This window comes from Apteryx mantelli, chromosome 3 (genome assembly GCF_036417845.1).
Source record: "Apteryx mantelli isolate bAptMan1 chromosome 3, bAptMan1.hap1, whole genome shotgun sequence".
Taxonomy (NCBI): domain Eukaryota; kingdom Metazoa; phylum Chordata; class Aves; order Apterygiformes; family Apterygidae; genus Apteryx; species Apteryx mantelli.
The window spans coordinates 76932344-76949864 of record NC_089980.1 but is presented as its reverse complement, the minus strand read 5'-3'; the positions used below and the strand labels follow the sequence as shown (position 1 = coordinate 76949864).

General features: G+C 35.7%; 1 protein-coding gene across 9 annotated transcripts in view; it reads right to left on the bottom strand.

The window, feature by feature from the left end:
• The window catches only part of MED23 (mediator complex subunit 23), a 39303-nt gene that overhangs the window by 9087 nt on the left and 12695 nt on the right, over positions 1-17521 (bottom strand). For 7 of the 9 annotated variants that reach the window (XM_067293711.1, XM_067293712.1, XM_067293713.1 and 4 more), the window contains 12 exons: positions 13489-13689; positions 11932-12075; positions 10218-10363; positions 8908-9153; positions 8564-8706; positions 7830-8004; positions 6704-6867; positions 5373-5497; positions 4706-4911; positions 3557-3737; positions 2385-2555; positions 920-1136 (listed from right to left, as the gene is read on the bottom strand). In XM_067293711.1, coding sequence (XP_067149812.1) covers positions 920-1136; positions 2385-2555; positions 3557-3737; positions 4706-4911; positions 5373-5497; positions 6704-6867; positions 7830-8004; positions 8564-8706; positions 8908-9153; positions 10218-10363; positions 11932-12075; positions 13489-13689 — 2119 coding nt within the window. The remainder of the gene's footprint in view (positions 1-919; positions 1137-2384; positions 2556-3556; positions 3738-4705; positions 4912-5372; positions 5498-6703; positions 6868-7829; positions 8005-8563; positions 8707-8907; positions 9154-10217; positions 10364-11931; positions 12076-13488; positions 13690-17521) is intronic. The other 2 variants (XM_067293715.1, XM_067293716.1) reach the window with 1 other exon arrangement.

Below are 17521 nucleotides of genomic sequence, written 5' to 3'. Positions count from 1 at the left end.
AAAAACAATGCAAAACAAACAAAAAAACCCCACAGAAATATCTTCTAGCATCACTTATATTTATGGTGGCAAACATAAAATTCAATCAAGAGCTCCACATGACTAAGTTGCGTATATAAGATTTTATAAGAACACTAATTGGTTCCATTTGCACTGTTTTAAAACAAACAAACAAAAAATCATCAATTTTCCTTTGTCCTGTACATATACTTTAATGTGTGTGGGAAGGGCTAGAAGTGACCAAAGAAAATCAATATTGCTAGCTGTTTATGTATTTATGATAATACTAACATATTCATAAACAAACACTCTAAATCATCTCTTCATTTAAGAGGTATTAAATAGGAAGAATACAGGTATAAGACAATGGTAAAGAAAGAATATTGCTCTGTTATGCTCAGACATTTAGCAATGTCAGCTATAGCAGGTGCAATTATAAAAGTGCTAAGAAAAACAAAACAAAAACAAAACAAAATCCCCCCAAACCACAAACACATTAAATTGTTTGAATCTTATGGTAAAAAGTGATAGATGGAGAAACTGTTTTTAGCTGTTTCAGTCTGGGTATCAGGACTGTTAGGACAGAGAAGGCCCATGTACTACTACTGGAATGGAGTGAAAGGGAAAGGTGTAAAGGAGAAATGAATGAGCAGAAGTTACCTGAATAAAAGCAAGTTTACTGTTAGGCTGAAGTTCACTAAACAGGGATTGTGTCTCCATGCACAGACATGGATAGGGGTCACAAAATAGGAAAGGATTACACACCACTGTGATAGCAGAAGAAGGTTCTGCTCAGCAGTCAGCTAGCTAACACAGCCTGGTATTCAATGCCTACAGCATTTTCTTAATAACACACTGTAATTAAGATAATAGAATAATCACAACAGGAATAAAGAGTTTACATCCATAGATAACTCACCATGGAATTTGTATAAACCTCCCAGATGATCCAGTAAAGTTTCTAATGATTTGGACACTGGAAGCAGTTCCAGAAATCTATGGATTACAATGTCAAACACTGGCAGAAAGCGCAGGCATACATTTCCAAAATAAATTGGTAGGTACTGGGGCTGGATCTGAACTGGGGGGTTGACTTGCTCTGCCAAGCCTTCAAAATACAGCTTTTCAGGATATTTCTGGGGGGAAAACAACAACAAAACTAAAAGCTCTTTCTTTAAAACCATTATGTTAAACATTCAGTACCTACATTGCTTTAAAAAGACACAATGATAACCACCACTGTCTTATAAGAGTGCAACAACAGATTTTCAATATAAAACTTACTGAAGAAAATTAATCTTTGAGTGAATTATTTAGTGATTATGAGTAGTATACATAACTTCTTTGGGAAAAAGGAAAGATATGAAGTTTCAGCACCACTCAAAGAGGGCATAAGGGATCATTAAGCATCCTAAGAAAAACCTGACAGCAGCAGCCAGTGCTTATGTGTATCTTTCCAAGTATTTTAAGAGAGAACCTAGGGGAAATTCAGGACTTCTGAGATATTCTGCATCACACACTGAATCAGAACACTAGAAATAATGTGCATGCAAGCCCTCCCTAGGGAACAATTAGAGTGCACTCAAATACCAGACGAGTACAGCTGAAGGCTGAGCTTGTGGTATTCTACCTGTGACTGGAATTTCTATAAGCCAGCTTGGGTCTGGTAACTGGGCAGCTATGTTACAGCATTGCCCAGGCTAATGCTTCCCAGCTATGCTTACAAGTTTAGGCACTGCTAAAACAGTGTACTGTTAAGGCTGAAAGATAATACAGACTGATTTCTGGATCAAAACTACAATCTGTTTAGCTGCATAAGAGTTTGCTCATATGTGCTTTGACTCTGTGTCGATGTACTGCCTTTGGTAGAATATTCCAGCTGCTATATCCTTTTCTAGCCAGCAGAACCCACTATGTTTGGAGCAGCACTAAAATCTTAGCAATCCCATTCCCTAAGATGTTGAGGGTCTGTTCTTGCCAGACAGGAGATAGTATAAGCTTTAATATTTAAGAGAAAACGCAACAACAGTTAAACCTAGTCATAAAAAGGAAATCCATCTTCCCTGATACGCAAAAAATATGTTCTAAGTGAATTTTAGTAAACCTAAGATATTAAAGTGACTGGATTTAGATGAGCAAGAATCTCTAACCAACCTTCAGCTGCTTCTGCCTTTGAATATCACTGTATTATTATTTTAATGTTATTCCATAAACATAAGTGATTTTATACTAGCCCAAACAAATTGCTAGTAAATAACTCCCAAAAGTTTGCAGAGCAGTCCTATAATTTTCAAAACAAAAGATCCTTTGGCTAATCTGAACTCCACAGAAGTATTATTAAAAAATAATAATAATAAAAAATATATATATATAAGCTTTGTTACCTTGTGATAACTCATATGCTTAGTATGCCAGTCATTCTGCAGCCAGTGCTCTGGAGAATTCTCCTTCACAAAATCACTCACTCTGTTTCTGAAATCATTAGGCTTGAGTAAAAGTAATTGAATTATAAAGTAACAGACTTGAGCTTCATTTCCTTCATGACTACGCATAGCCTTTAAACAAAAAGGATCAGAAAATATGGAATTACAGCTAGTGCTGCTGTCTGCTATAGAACCACTAAAATACTGGCCAGGCAACTTGGCTGCACATTAGACATATCTGCACACAAATTCACATTGAACATATTGTCTCTCAACTGTATTTTGGCTGTGAAGACACAGAACAGAAGCAGGCTCCATCACCTGCTGTAAAAAGCACCCATCCCATTTTCTATTCCACAGGCAGAAAGTCTCACAAAATTCCAAGTGATAGCATGTTGTTCAAGAATTCCAGTTCTCTTCTGCTTGCAGATCTCTTTGTAGGAACATCCAATTAAGATAAGGAAACTAAGCTTGCTTCAAAGTTCTGGCCACTCCCAGAATCATATGCATTCAGTCAATTTTTAACGTGTTTGGACTTCAGTTTGAAAAAATCAAACTAAAATTGAAACGATCAGCTTTATGTTAGGAAGAGATTTTTAAAATATAAGTAAAGGATAATTACTGAAGAAACATTTAATTCTCTGGATAACTTCATTATTTTGCAGGGTAAACTGAAAAGACAGAGAAAGCAATCTGTCACTTGCTTTTCTGATGTAGCAGGCTGAACTTTAAGCAAAGAGAACATTCTCTAGTAGGTACACGACTTTCCATTTGTTTCCAAATAACAGCATGCCATACCCCTTCTACCTTTTCAGATTGCAGAAAGGATTGCATAACCCTGAGGTCAAAAGACCCAGAGCACTAACGATAACACTTAATAATGCCAATTTAATGGCTGCCATTATATAGCCGAGCAAAGCATCCCCTGAAGATTCAAAGAACTGTAAGACTGAATTTTCTGTCCCTTACAGAAGTAATCCATTATTTTACTTGATTATTGGATTAGCAAATAGTCACCATTTAAAATGAATACATCTTTAAAAAGATGGTTCTTACAAAACTGACTCAGAAGACAACAACCAAGTACTGCCTAAAGAAACCTCTTGCATCTTATCTTTTAAGGCAATACTTACCAAACAGAGTATCAACCTATCCAGTGTTACAATGTTGTATTTCCACACCATATCATTGAGTATCTCAATACATTTGTTGAGCTGCTGGCCTCCTGCTGAGGTAGAGAATTCATACACCAAGAAATCTGCAAACGTCCTGACGTGTGCCACCAAAGCTCGGGCCCCAATTCTTTCCAGCACTCTAGTAGAGAGAAAGGAGGAGAATAAAAAGTCTCCGTTTCAAGCATGCTCACACAAACAGAAAAAACAATGAACAATTGTTACTATCCTTAATACATTTTTAACTGGTCTATTTTACAAGATTGAATAGGTTTTATACAAAAATGTTCTTAAAACAAAGAAATAAAATTCCCTTGCTTGGAAATTTTGAAGTCTAGATATCAATTAAACGAAACCCTTCAAGTTCCCAAATACACGTCTGTAGTGTTCTGCTCAGAATCCATGCATTACCTAAGTAGAACCGTATTTTTAAATTATAGACCTCTTAGGAGAGTCTTCTGCAACTTACTGTTAATCTATTGCAGTGTGTGTTTTAATATAAACATAGCATTAAAAAAATTGGTATTTCCTCACTGCACAGAAGACTAACACATGCTTTTCACAAATATTGTTTCAACAGACCTTATGAAGTCTGAAAAAGGAATAATCTGTTTTTCACGACTGTGGAGCTGAAGTTGTTACTACTGAGAACAAGTACAGATAATCCTAATACTATTGCTTCTATAATAATTTTCAGACTAATCTAGCACAGTAAGTCTTTTTAATATTTGGTCTTTTTAAACATATAAAAGCTAAGTAAATAAATGCTTTATATTTTTTGTTTACTATTTACAATTGTATGAAATACTGATTCATTATGAGCAAACTGCTTAACTCAAACAGCTGATATCCTTGTCTGTAATTCTCTTACCAGGAGGAATATTGCTGACTTCTACATGATAAAACACCTGCAGCCAGGAGGTGCTATCACTCTTAAATACTGGCCTATTATTATCATATGCTAATATCTAGCTCCACTCCTTTTTTCCATGCCCTGAATTCCCATAAAAAAAAAAGTACAAATCATACAAATCCAAGGTACAAGGCTTATGTTGAAACTGAGGATTATTTGCTGTAATACCCTTGAAATAGCACATCTTTTAAGCTCACCTGTAGCCAATTTGATTAATGTGATCAGTCTCTAATAACATCTTCCATAGGAGACAAAGGAAAAGTGGGGGTGAACCTTGCATAGAGAAGTGTGTGATTATATCATTCTCATTGGTCATAGACTTCCACTTTCGATATTCCTCTTCCACATTCTTCTTCAGGTTAAAACGGCTTTCCTGAGGTACATTATTCTGTTTGAAGAATACCTGAAATAAAGTAGGCTTTGTTGTGACCGATAGCTCTACAATTAGATAGGCAAGCTTTACCTTGACCTAGTAAGGGCACCTTATGATTTTTTACTTCCACATTCAATAAAAAAAAAAAGTACTAGATAGGGTTGTTGCTTCACTGTGACACCACAGTCACTGTCTTGTCAATAAGTTATGTGACAAGTTGCCATGACGGAGAAGGGTTTTGCTATAAATTTTTTTCTTTCAAATCCAATTTATCTTCCACTGGCAGTATCAACTGGCCAAACTTAATCCTAGGATATTCCAGGGGAAGCATAAATCAGTGTTAGAATCATATTGCTTTCTTTAGTGAACTGAGATTAAAGCAGTCCAGACAGAAGAAGAGTCCTACCAACTAGCAAAAGGCACAGGGATCCTGTTAAGAGTGTAAATTCTCCATATTTCTAATTAGAAAATTGGCAGTTTGAAACTATTACCTGCAAAGGAGCTGGAAAACAGCTTAGTGTATGTGAGGCCCAGTTATGGGGAGTAAAACTCATGATAGTCTGCAATATGTCCTTGCACCAAGTTCCCTGAATTGAATCAGAGCCTGTGAAAAAATCTAAACCAACATTCAACATTAATGAAGCACAATGGATTGATGATATTAGTTTTTCACATCAAAAGCCATTTCTTAATGGTATTCCTTTTGTAGTCACATGGACCAAGGCTTTGCTAGTTCAACAGGATTACCTTTTTGACCAGCTTCCCCCACCCCCTTCCTTTGAATCTGATTTGCTCTGTAGAACAAGTTAGATAATATCTTATTTACCATGTTAGCAATAATGAAATTATTTTTAGGTTTTGAGCTAGAAATAAAATCATGCTTGATTTAAGGTTCTATATTTAATTTCCTGTAATGACAATAAGACAAGCTTTTAAAATTAAGTCTGAGCAGTTCATCAGCAAAAAACCTGAGGAAGTTAATCATCATGAAATTGCCAGATGCCATTTTTACAACTTGCTTTAAAAAGATTAATCAGCAATACCTTTCCCAAATAAGTTATAAAAAACAACAAAAAAAATACCCCCCAAAACACCACACACACACAAGTCCCCTTCTTTCCCCCCCCACCAAAAACCCTGATGTTGATGTAACATCGAAGGTTGAACAAAGGTTAAGTAAAAAAGGAAAAAAAAAAAAAACACCTAACATGAACCTCTTCCATTTCAAATTTTTTCCACTTTGTGATGTCAGATTGTTCTAATTCTTCAGCAAGTCTCCAAATTAGAACCAAATTTTCAGTGTAAATGAAGGAAACAGAAAATATCCCTCTGAATGCTAACATAAACTTGACCTCTATCACTGCAAATTGTTAAACATTAAAATACACAGGAAATGATTCCCTTATTCCCTTCCCCAATAGAACAAACCCAAAACTTAGACTACGTTTTCTTAAAGATAAGCTATAAAGGAGATGGCTTCTGCATTAACAACATACTTGCATTGAACATTCCATGTTATTATGGCATCTATCAGTAAATAGGTGCAAGCATTTATATTTAAGTAATGAAACTGGAAATAGAAGATAGGGAGAAAAAGCTAGTTACATGGCATTTGTGTACCAGATCAATTTTTAAACAATTTCTGACTTCAGTACTACTTCAATAACTTCTTTGCCTAAAAATGTTGCCAGCATTTTGAAATCAAACTAAATTAGACTTCAAAACCAGAAATTTATGTGAAATGTTCTATTATAGTGTCATTTCCAGGATACTCTGTTGAACTATATTTTAGAGAAATGGCTTGACTTCACCTTTCACTTACCTGTCACATGGGTAGCTCTAGCTAGAGTTAAGATCAGAGCCCTGTTGAGTTCTTCTGACTCTGCTGAAAGAACTGTTTTAGGATCACTGAGGAATCGTGTAAACTGTGGTTGGACCTCTGAGCTGCCCAAAGCTGTAATTAGCCGTAGAGCAGTACTCTCAACACTAAAAGAAGGAAATAGTCCAGTTAGCAAAGAATACTTATGCTACTGCTTCTAAGATTCCAAAATACTTACTCTTCCTCTTTTTTTTTGCTTCAACTAATATAGAAGCACTTGTTTTGGAAGTGTTGTTCTTAACCTTTCAGAAAAATTTGGATTTTCCATCATTTAATAAACATGTTTTCAACCACTTAAATACTTGATTTTCAGATAAAGCTCCCAAAAGTTGCTTTAGTGATTTCTGGATACCTATATTTTAAAACACACAAAATTCAAGGTGCAGAATCCCTGAAAAAGAGCCTTAAGCCTCTCCAATTTAGAGCTCCCTCTTTTTGTTTCCTTTTGAACATCTTTGTTAGACTAGCAGACACAGATAAATAAGTAAATACAAGAACAGAAGAAAAAGGCATGAATAAGACACGGGAAGCTACAAAGCAAACTACCTCCTAGTAGCAGACAGCACTAAATTGTCCTTAAAGTAATCAGGAAGTACTGCTTTTGATTTCCACTTTATTTTCCACTGCTCTAGTTGGAAGTGCTTTTCACACTAGTTACTCTTATTTATAACACTCTTATTTATAACACTACCTCTCAAATCTCAAAGCTATAGATTAGTTAACTCCAGTCAGTTGTGCCTTCTTCACCTGCAGTGCAAGCGGCTCAACAGCTGTCCAACGCTTCTTGATGTGATGGTGCTGGTGCACATTGATGTGTTTAGACCTGCCAGACTGCTGCCATGTCTGTGTGAGAGGGGCTCCCACACACAACTCCGCAGAGTACTACTATTAACATCTAACTGTATTCCTGAAACACGATCAGCTGAGATGCCATAAAACTGAACCTAGCTACAGAACTAAAAAGACTGGGAAATACTTATGTCCTATTAAACAGGGTTCTTATACAACTTTCAACATATGATTAAGAAAGAATCCAGGATTAGGATTAAGTATGATAATCCTCACTCACCACAGATGAAGCTGGTTCTGATTAGTCTGTGGCACAGCAGCCAAGGAATGAAGATGGCTGAGCAGCTGGACTCTGTAATGAGGCTGAATGTGATGCATGCGATAGCTAAACATTTCTAGCAGAGTGTGCAAAATTCCCCAGGCGTGAGATTTAAACACTGTTGGCAGGAGCTGACCTTATGGAAAACAGAGTTTGTAAAATAAATTTTCCAAGTGATTGCTCTTTAAAATACACTTAGAGTACACTGTGGATAGACAGTTATATTTAGCTGCAAGTCAGATATTCAATTTGATGACTGTAGTACTTCCAAAGAGTGCATGTGCAACTATCTATAGATGTCATAGATGTGTAGCGTTGAATAATCTTTTGACTGAACATATACAGCAGACATCCAAATTATTTTAAAGAACGCAATTAAATATCCCTTGCATCTGATTTAAGAGTTCTTATGAGTTTCCATAAGCATATTTTTGAACAATGCAGCTAAACTAGGAAGGTTCTGACCATACAAGCAACAGCGTCCTCATAAAGGGACGGCACACACTTATCTGAAGTTCATTGCAGCACTAGAGTTACTATTATGAATTTTTTAAATTAAGATGATTTATATATGTATTCAACATATTGCATCATTAGATTTGGATTTTTTCTATGGTTTCCAGTTGCCATTCAAACAGAAAAACATCACTGAAAAGAACAAAAAAAAAAAAAAAAAAAAGGATTTTCTGTCTTACTGATGAAGCCTTTGATGCCCAGTGACTCTATTTCCATATAAACCAACAAACGGCTGTAGGTTTCCACAAGAGCTGGTGCCAAGGCCAGACTAGATTTAGCATGAGCCAGTTTAATTACCCTTGTAGCTATGCTATGAATCAGGCTGGGGAAAAAGAGAGAGTATTTTTAATCAAAATTATGTACTTGAAATTTAAGGAATTTGTTATATAAATCAACAGCTTTATACAAGACATTTTGAAACAAAAGGTAAGCTTTCCTGCTGATAATTAGTTACATAAGGATTTACAGATAAAAACTAACACCCCTCCTCCCCCCCCAAAAAATAACTAACTGCATACTGTACCTCATTTTGGCATGAACTGTGAGTGAATCCAAGAGGTTCATCGGCAGTGGGGTGATAGACCCTGATGCCATGCAATTAGTCCCTGGAAGAGGGATCCTCATATTGCCATTTCCATAAATAGTCTCTACTAGTACACCCATGGGCAAAGTGAAACATTCTGAATTGGTTGAATATGCATTGCACAACAAGGCAATCTTGTAGTCATTCATCTGCAAACTTTTATTTCTCAAACTCTGTTGCAAAAACCTGCATATCAGAGACAGGTTAAACATTAAGGGGGCAGGGGGGGTAGAAATCGAGTAGAAGAATACACATGTATTGCAGGATTACACTCACAAATAACCCCTGTCACAAACCCATTGTAAAATGGTAGGAAAAAACAAAATATTTATCAACCATACCACATCAAGTAACTAGATCTTAAGCCCCAGTTAGTTTAACTTTCTAGTAAAAACTGATCAAGTTACAATTACTATCTGCCATAGTAACACAGCCAGAGAAAAATCACAGGATCACAGAATGACTGAGGTTGGAAGGGACCTCTGGAGATCATCTAGTCCAACCCCCCTGCTCAAGAAGGGTTACCTAGAGCACGTTGCACAGGATCATGTCCTAGCAGGTTTTGAATATCTCCAGGGAAGGAGACTCCACAACCTCTCTGGGCAACCTGTGCCAGTGCTGTCACCCTTACAGTAAAGAAGTTTTTCCTCATGTTCAGATGGAACTTCCTGTGGTTCAGTTTGTGCCCATTGCCTCGTGTCCTGTCACTGGGCACCACTGAAAAGAGTCTGGCCCCATCCTCTCGACACCCTCCCTTCAGATACTTGTACATGTTAATAAGATCTCCTCTCAGCCTTCTCTTCTCCAGGCTAAACAGGCCCAGCTCTCTCAGCCTTTCCTCATAGGAGAGATGCTCTTTAAATACAGTTTAAAAAAAGTCACCTTTCCAAATGAAAGTTAGCCCAATGTACTGCTTATCATATACAGACCACCCACATTTTTTCTTTTCAAACCACAGCATAATAAAACAAAATAGTCAATTTACTTTCTGATTCTCCATCACTAGAAAACATTTACCAGTCTTAGTTGTAATATATGATTTAAAGTGTTTTAACAGCATTTAGTTTTTTATGAGACATTCTGACTTTGAGCTCTTAGTACTATTTATTCCTTTGATTAGCCCTCTTGCAGAGTAACTGAATAAATAAAACAGCATCCCATCACATAGTACATTCTGAATACAGACTTGGAGCTTCTTTTCCGATTATGTTTAGAAACAAATCAAAACACAACAAAAAACCAAAACCTACTCATGGTGAAGCTTCAGAGAATGAGGAATGGGAATCTGTAACTTGGAGTTATCGCTATGAGCCTTCCGATTCAGATGAATCCAAATACAGGTCATTGCAAAAGCGTGAGTTGACTGGGGTTTGTTAATATCAGGTACAGGAATACACTAAAGAAAGAACACATGAACATGGCATAATTGTATATATTTATGTACAGAAAAACAACTTAGTCAATATTCACAAAGATCAAGTCTTTTTCTGACCTGCAACACCATAAACAAAATATTGAAGGGACAGACTCTATTCTCATGTATCTATGCAATTCTAAATCAAGATATCTGGAGGAGAACATGACCTTAATTATCCCTGAAATATAATCAACAGTCTAAAACCTCAGCAAATGGAAGTTCATATACAAATTCAAGACATGTAGTTACAAAAGCATATACTTTTACTCTCAGCCTCAGACTTGCATAAGATATAATTCAGAAATAATTATCGTACATGCTTCCAAGTACTGCGCAGAGTAGGTGTTCAGTGGTTCACTAGTATTATCTGAAAATTTAACTTTTCTAGCATCACCATTAGAATTAAAGTGGTCATTAAAGGTCAACTTTAGGTCAAAAAGAATTAAAGGTCAACTGGCTTCCCATTAAAAGAAACAAGTACACCCTAAGATTCAAGAAATTTTTGGTTATATGCTCAAGTATATTTGTGTCACTGAAAGAGGCATTCTGGCTCTCTTCTTTTGCCAACATCTACACTTCTTTCTTTTTGGTATGGGTACTATGCATAAACATCACTGTTAGCACAAGAGAGACAGCAGTAATGCACAGCCAAGGGGAAAATAAGACAGATCCTCTTAGGAGGAGCAGCCTTACATCATGTTTAAGCTGCTTGCGAAACTGCATCCTCAGAAAAGCTCTACTCCCACAAACACTTCAAAAAAAGCATAACTCAGAACCCAGGACTACAACCGAAGCAAACACTCCTGTCACTCTCCCCACATTTGGAGAGAGAGGCCATGGAACAAACTGGAGTGAAGAATTTATCTGGGTTAAAACTAACCTAGAAAGGAAGGGGGGTGGGGGGGAAAATCACAATCCATATTGGTTTGGTGCACCACACAACCGTGTTAACCTGACCAAAACCAGAGGTACTATGATAAGAACAAGCAGTCAGGACCTCCTGCTCACAATGCTCAATGCTGTCAAGGTGAAAAGTTTAAGAATTTACTCTAACTCTCCCTACTCCAGATACCTTCACCATAGTGGAATGTACCAAACAACTAAAATTTGATCTACTACCACAAAAATAGTTTTTAAGTAATAATTAACATGAAACAAATCTCTGTGCCTTGTTCAGCTTTTTCGCTCAGGGAAAATATCACATATTGCATCATTTTTCCTTGATGGTATCCTCAGTATTGAACAAACTCCTCAAAACCTTAATTGAACTGGGGTCAGGGAAGAGATGAATGAAGAAGGTGTCGTTCCCCCCTCCTCCTCTTTTTTTTTTTTTGCACAAAATCACTCAGCACAAATGTTATTACTGAAAAAACAAAGCTAGGGGATAATGAAAAGTTTCATTTAGTTATGAAATGTAGCTCTCCAATTATGCAGCACACTGGTGTAACACTAACCTCAAGAATGATAGTAATATCTAGGTAGGGAGGTCTCAGGTTGAATAATAATTGAATATTCATCAAACTTTTAATTTCAGAGAGAAGACTTACTTCCTTCTCAGGATACAAGAGGTCAAAAAGCTTCATAACTGGGAGGAAGTCAGCCAGTGCATTCTTCTGGATGCTGCCAGAGATGAACTGCAGTAGCACCCACATCAGATGGTCTCTTCCTTTAATGAGACCACGGCCTGCCAACTGTCAAAAACACTCAGGAACAGACAAATACTGCACACAGAAGAAAAATCACTGCAAAGATTCCCATGTAAGTAAAAGAGCAGACTGAAATAGTTCCATTTTCCATCAATTACTGAGAACGTTATAGTTGCACTTGGATAGAAACGTAGGTTTTCAGGAAGACAGCAAACAGGCACATTAGTCATAAAACGGGAACACTACCTGTGAGGGTCACAACAATTAATGGTAGGATTTAAAATATATTCAGCTCTTGAGGGTCACAGTTTTGAAAAGTAGAAACTCTTAAATATTGAACTTGTCACATTGTAGCCCTGTAGCCAAGTAAACACAGTATTGCCATTGCTAGCAGCATGCCACAGGCTTTACGTTAACTTTATACAGTCTCAGAACTGAAATATTTTGGGCTTGCTTCATCTGGACTTGTCTTGGGCTGCCTGGATTTTTTTTTATCATCTGTAATAGCAATCATCTAATAACTAGTTACTATTACCTAGTTTGTTTTAGCTTAGATTCGTGCAACTGCGTGGTGTAATGCCTATTGCTTTGATAATTTTGATATATTTCACCAGAGGTTAATTAATGGACATTAAAGGAACACAATCTTAGGACCTTGGCACAACTAATTTTAGGGATAGCATGAACAAAACATCCAACAAATGTAAAACATACCATACATAGTAAATTCAGATGTAACATAGAACTGTGGACCAATGAAGATGGAGCAAAACATACTGCATGTTAGAAATTGTATCTAAATAGCTACAAGTGAATCCTAGAGTGAGGAGAAAACACTCTTTCCTGCCATCAACATCATACTCTGCTCAGCAAGGACTTCAGCATGCTAATAACTTGCTGTAACCCCTCCTCTCCTCTCTGGTGCCTTCAGAGATGCATTTAGGACCACAGAAAAAGAGGTGAATACTAGAAAGTATATCAGTTTTAATTGTATTATTATTAGGAACTAGTAGTAACTAGATGATTTGGATTATAATTCCTAGTATGATTGTAACTGGACAAATGATTTCAAGAAACACATTGCAAATACTTTCATTAGACCAGCTAATCATAATTTTGCATCTGTTTACAGTGTGTGTTTCTTTAGCTCACATAAACTGCAGTTACATTTAAAGCTTGGCTGTAATTTGGATGCTACAGCATGGTATTCAGGTGATTTGAATTACGCCAGTTTATATCCTGATTCTAGCTACTTATATACTTTGTGTCCAAAGATAATATAATATCCTATAACTGAATATACTGGAAACAGACTTAACTCACAACACATAACTGGAGAATGTGTTTTATTTCTACATCAGAAATTTAATTCTTACACACAAGATACTTCATGGGGGACAACTATTCATTCATTTTGAAAGCATGTCTTACCAAGTAGGAGCGATACAAACAATTTACCTTTTGATGGAGTGACAGGACCATATGAGGAAAACTTGCAAATTGAAAGAGCACAAAGAAAATAAGCTGGCTGGAGAGATGCTGCCACAAAAGCTGACTGGTTCCACCATCATCAAACTTCTCTTCAGTCTCTGATCGTTCCATGGCATACACTACCAGATCCACCAACTGGTCCTCCAGCACAGGACAGCGCTGCTTATGCTGCAAGGCAGAGATCAGATACAGTATTCCAAAAGCCTTGCAATTAATTTCAGAACTACTACAGTTGCAACTATAGTACAGTATTTTGACAGAAGGCTGGGAAGCATGAAATGAAGTCTGAACTTAAGTTAAGGATAAGCCAGTGTATTAAAGCTGCACTATGTTACAGGTCACAATGATTTTTATATTCTATCACACATTACGTAATTCCCTACTCAATCCCAAAACAGAGATCAATGACCAAGTAATACTTTCTTTCTTTTTTTAAAAAAAATTAAATAAATTCATGAAAAATGTTATTTCTCTAATCTGCTATTCCAGGAATACAAAATCCATTCTCTTAACGCACTTTTTCTTTCTTTATGTAGATCCCTACCTTTTGAAATGGACTTTAAAAAAAAAATTATTAATTATACCACCAAAACCACAGGAAGCATCCCAATATATAGTAAAGCTGTTTAATGACTATTTCTTCTCTTTCTCACTCTCATTTTGGGTACACCTACAACTAGCAGCAGAATTAACATCTCGTTAGTATCCCATATCAGATGTCCTAGTGATATGGCACCACTTTGTACAAGATAACATTAAGATGACTTGAAAACAACTTTAAGAGTGACATGTTCTAAATAGCATATAGAATGGAAATTACATATCACAGTGATGAGCTCTTCAGATGTTGGATTTAGACTGCCACAATCTCCACAGTAAGCTATGCAAAAACACAGATCATTTAAAATACATCTTCTCTGATGACTCATAACAATGACCAAGAAAAGTATGCATTATATATTCATATATGCATTTATGTGTGTGTACATATATATATATAAATAAAATGTACACTATCTATATATACGCTATACATAGGCATACTACCAGTAGTTTGGGACTCAGATTACTAGTTTTAAATTTTAGACAGTCATGGATAAATGCCATAGTGTAAGAACCTTGTATTACCCTGTATTAATTTGTTTACACTGGCACCAAGTACTACTAATAAGGACACAAAAAAAAAAAGTATGTGAAATTAAACATACTTCAGACAGTGCTAGCACTTCAGAAATATCAAACCTCTATTTGTGTCATTACGATCTCAATTTAAGAATGGTCACAATTATATTTTCTACACCTGATGCCTGTAACATAATGCAGCCTTAAAGAAAACATTATTACTTTAATGATGCAAAAGAAAAGGAACTGCTCAAACACTAATCATGAAAATGCAATGTCCCTTTCTAGAGGCAAAAAGGCATACGTTTAAAAAAAAAAAAAAAAAAAAGTCATCCAAATACTCATAAAACATTTTAGGGATACCTTAGATGAGTTCTTTGACTTACTAGCCAGGCAGCCTAAAAATCTTTTAATTAAAAAGAGTAAGAAATAATAAAAGAAAGTTGCTGAAAGAAGATGCTCGTTCTAACCTTTGCCAATGACAGTCTTTTGCCATGAAAAAGGGATTCTCTTCAAATTAAAAATATAATACAAGAATGCGAAAACTTGACAAACTATAATGAACAGCATCCCCTCTGTTACATGCTCTTTGCCAGCTCAAAACTGCAGAAAGCTACAATTCTAGCTGTGCTTTCTTGAAGCATGCTTAAAACAAGCTTCTAACTAAAATAGAAAGCATCAATTACTGTTTCACCTTGTCTTCCAATACACAATGCCATTGTCACAGATCAACCACATTACAGGTTTACAGAGAGCAATATTAACACCATCAGTTGAGAATACTTCGTTTTTTGTTTTTCCCCCCCTCCCAAAAGCAACTAATTATGAAGCAGAGCAGGGTGCAACAGACAACACTACAGACTAGTTTAATCCAGCATGCAAAACTACAGTGTACAGGGCTTGAAATTTAATAGTTTGCTAAGCACTGGGTTAATGTCCAAAAGCCTAATCATGTTAGGCTATATTAATTTAGAATAAAGTTATTCAAAGAATACAACAGGAAAATATTACTGTTAAAAAGAAAGCCAGAATTTCCAGTAGGAATTTTCACTATTCTGTATAATTCTGAGACTGGGAAAAGTTTAGGAGCCAGAAAATTCAATGAATAAATTCATCCTTTTATCCTGAGATCACATTTTTTAGAGAATAATTTCTAAAGAAAAATATAGCAGTGCTTCACAGTCTATCTCAATTTTTTAATTCTCCGGTAGTTTTTCTATATTTTCAGTGAATATACTTTTTGCATAAATTTTGTATCTAAAGTTTTGGTGCACTCAAGAGAAGTAAGATATTGTGCTTATCTAAGAATTTGCAGGATTGGGACCTTGCTTTATTAACTACTCATAACTGAAAGAAAACAACCCAATATGTATTGAGATACAAGAATAAAAATATAGGTGAAAGCTGATCATCTCAAAAATAACTAGGAATTCATGTTTTGGTATGGTTTAAAAAAACAAGCAAACAAATAAACATACAATTTTTGATTATATAAGGAAAAAATACAGCATCCATAACCATTACATTTTTGTTTCTAAAAATATTTGTTATTTTAAAGAACATTAAAATTTTTGTAATTTGTTTTAATAAATGCACATACTGCATACTGCATTTCATGCATTTACATTTCATGTAAATAGTCTTTAAAGACTGTCAAATATATAACCTCACTGAAAACATTATTAAACCACAGAGATACAGAAAATAGAAGTGCTACTGTGACCACTGGATACCGAAATTTCTCTCAAGATCAGCCCTCTAATGGACTAGTGTCACCTTTTTTTCAGTAGATGAGAGCTTTAACTATCTTAACAACAAAAAGTAAAAAAAAAAAAGTCCTCCCCCCCAAAGAAAATTAAGAAGTCACTAAGGCTAGCTGCAAGCTATTATAGCTTTCAAATACTTTAGAAAGAGATAATTTAGTATTTATTAAATATTTTTGAGCTGACTACCTACATTTAAGAAACAGATTAGTAAGACCAAATTTTGGAGCCCAAGATCCTTGTAAAGGGTGTCTCCAAAAGTCAGATTCAACATGTGTAAGTTAAATGCCTGAAGTAATTGACAGGAGAGAGAATTATAGACCCCTCTTTCACTTCATTTTCCCAAACTGTATATTGCTAAGACTCTAAAACAGCCTTAAAGCCTGTCGTTTATATTGTGCCAGATCCTATTTCTACCAAGTTCAGTGGACATGCTGAACTTTTCCTTATTAAAAATGGAATGAGATTCAACATGGAAATTGCACTTAAGTATTCTCAACACACGCTTTTATAAATGGAAATATCTCAAAAATAGAGTAATTGATTCTTAGGTCTAGGTATGTTGCCATGCTAACACTGATAATACCAGAAAGTCCAACTTCCCAGTAGCAACAGACAATAGTCTAAGAATATAAGGAAAGTCAAGTTTTGGATACTGCGTTACGTCATTTCTTTCACTTGATGTTTTAATTCCACTTCCACAGTGTGTGGCCAAACATGAAATACAACAACCTTCCTCAGGCAAACTGTTCTGGTCTGTAGCTATGCCAGAATATAATTACTCATTCACATGGACAGAGTATGGTATAGATAATTTTCTACTCAAAGCTGCATATCACCACTGCTGGTTTAAAAGGTGAACAGCCAAGTATGCTGCTTAAAAAGCAAAATCATTAACACAATAGCTACTAATTAAAAGTGTGTATAACATTACAGAAACAAAACGTCTGAAAATTACCTTTCTTTTCAATATACTCCAACCCCCAGAAATCAAAGTTTAATATAAGCTTAAAGCCAATTTCATTGTTTAGAGGACTGCAATGCCATCTAGACTGTAATTATGCAAGCAAAAAGGACATTTTCTTTTTCATGCAAGTCTGTACATACAGAGAAGG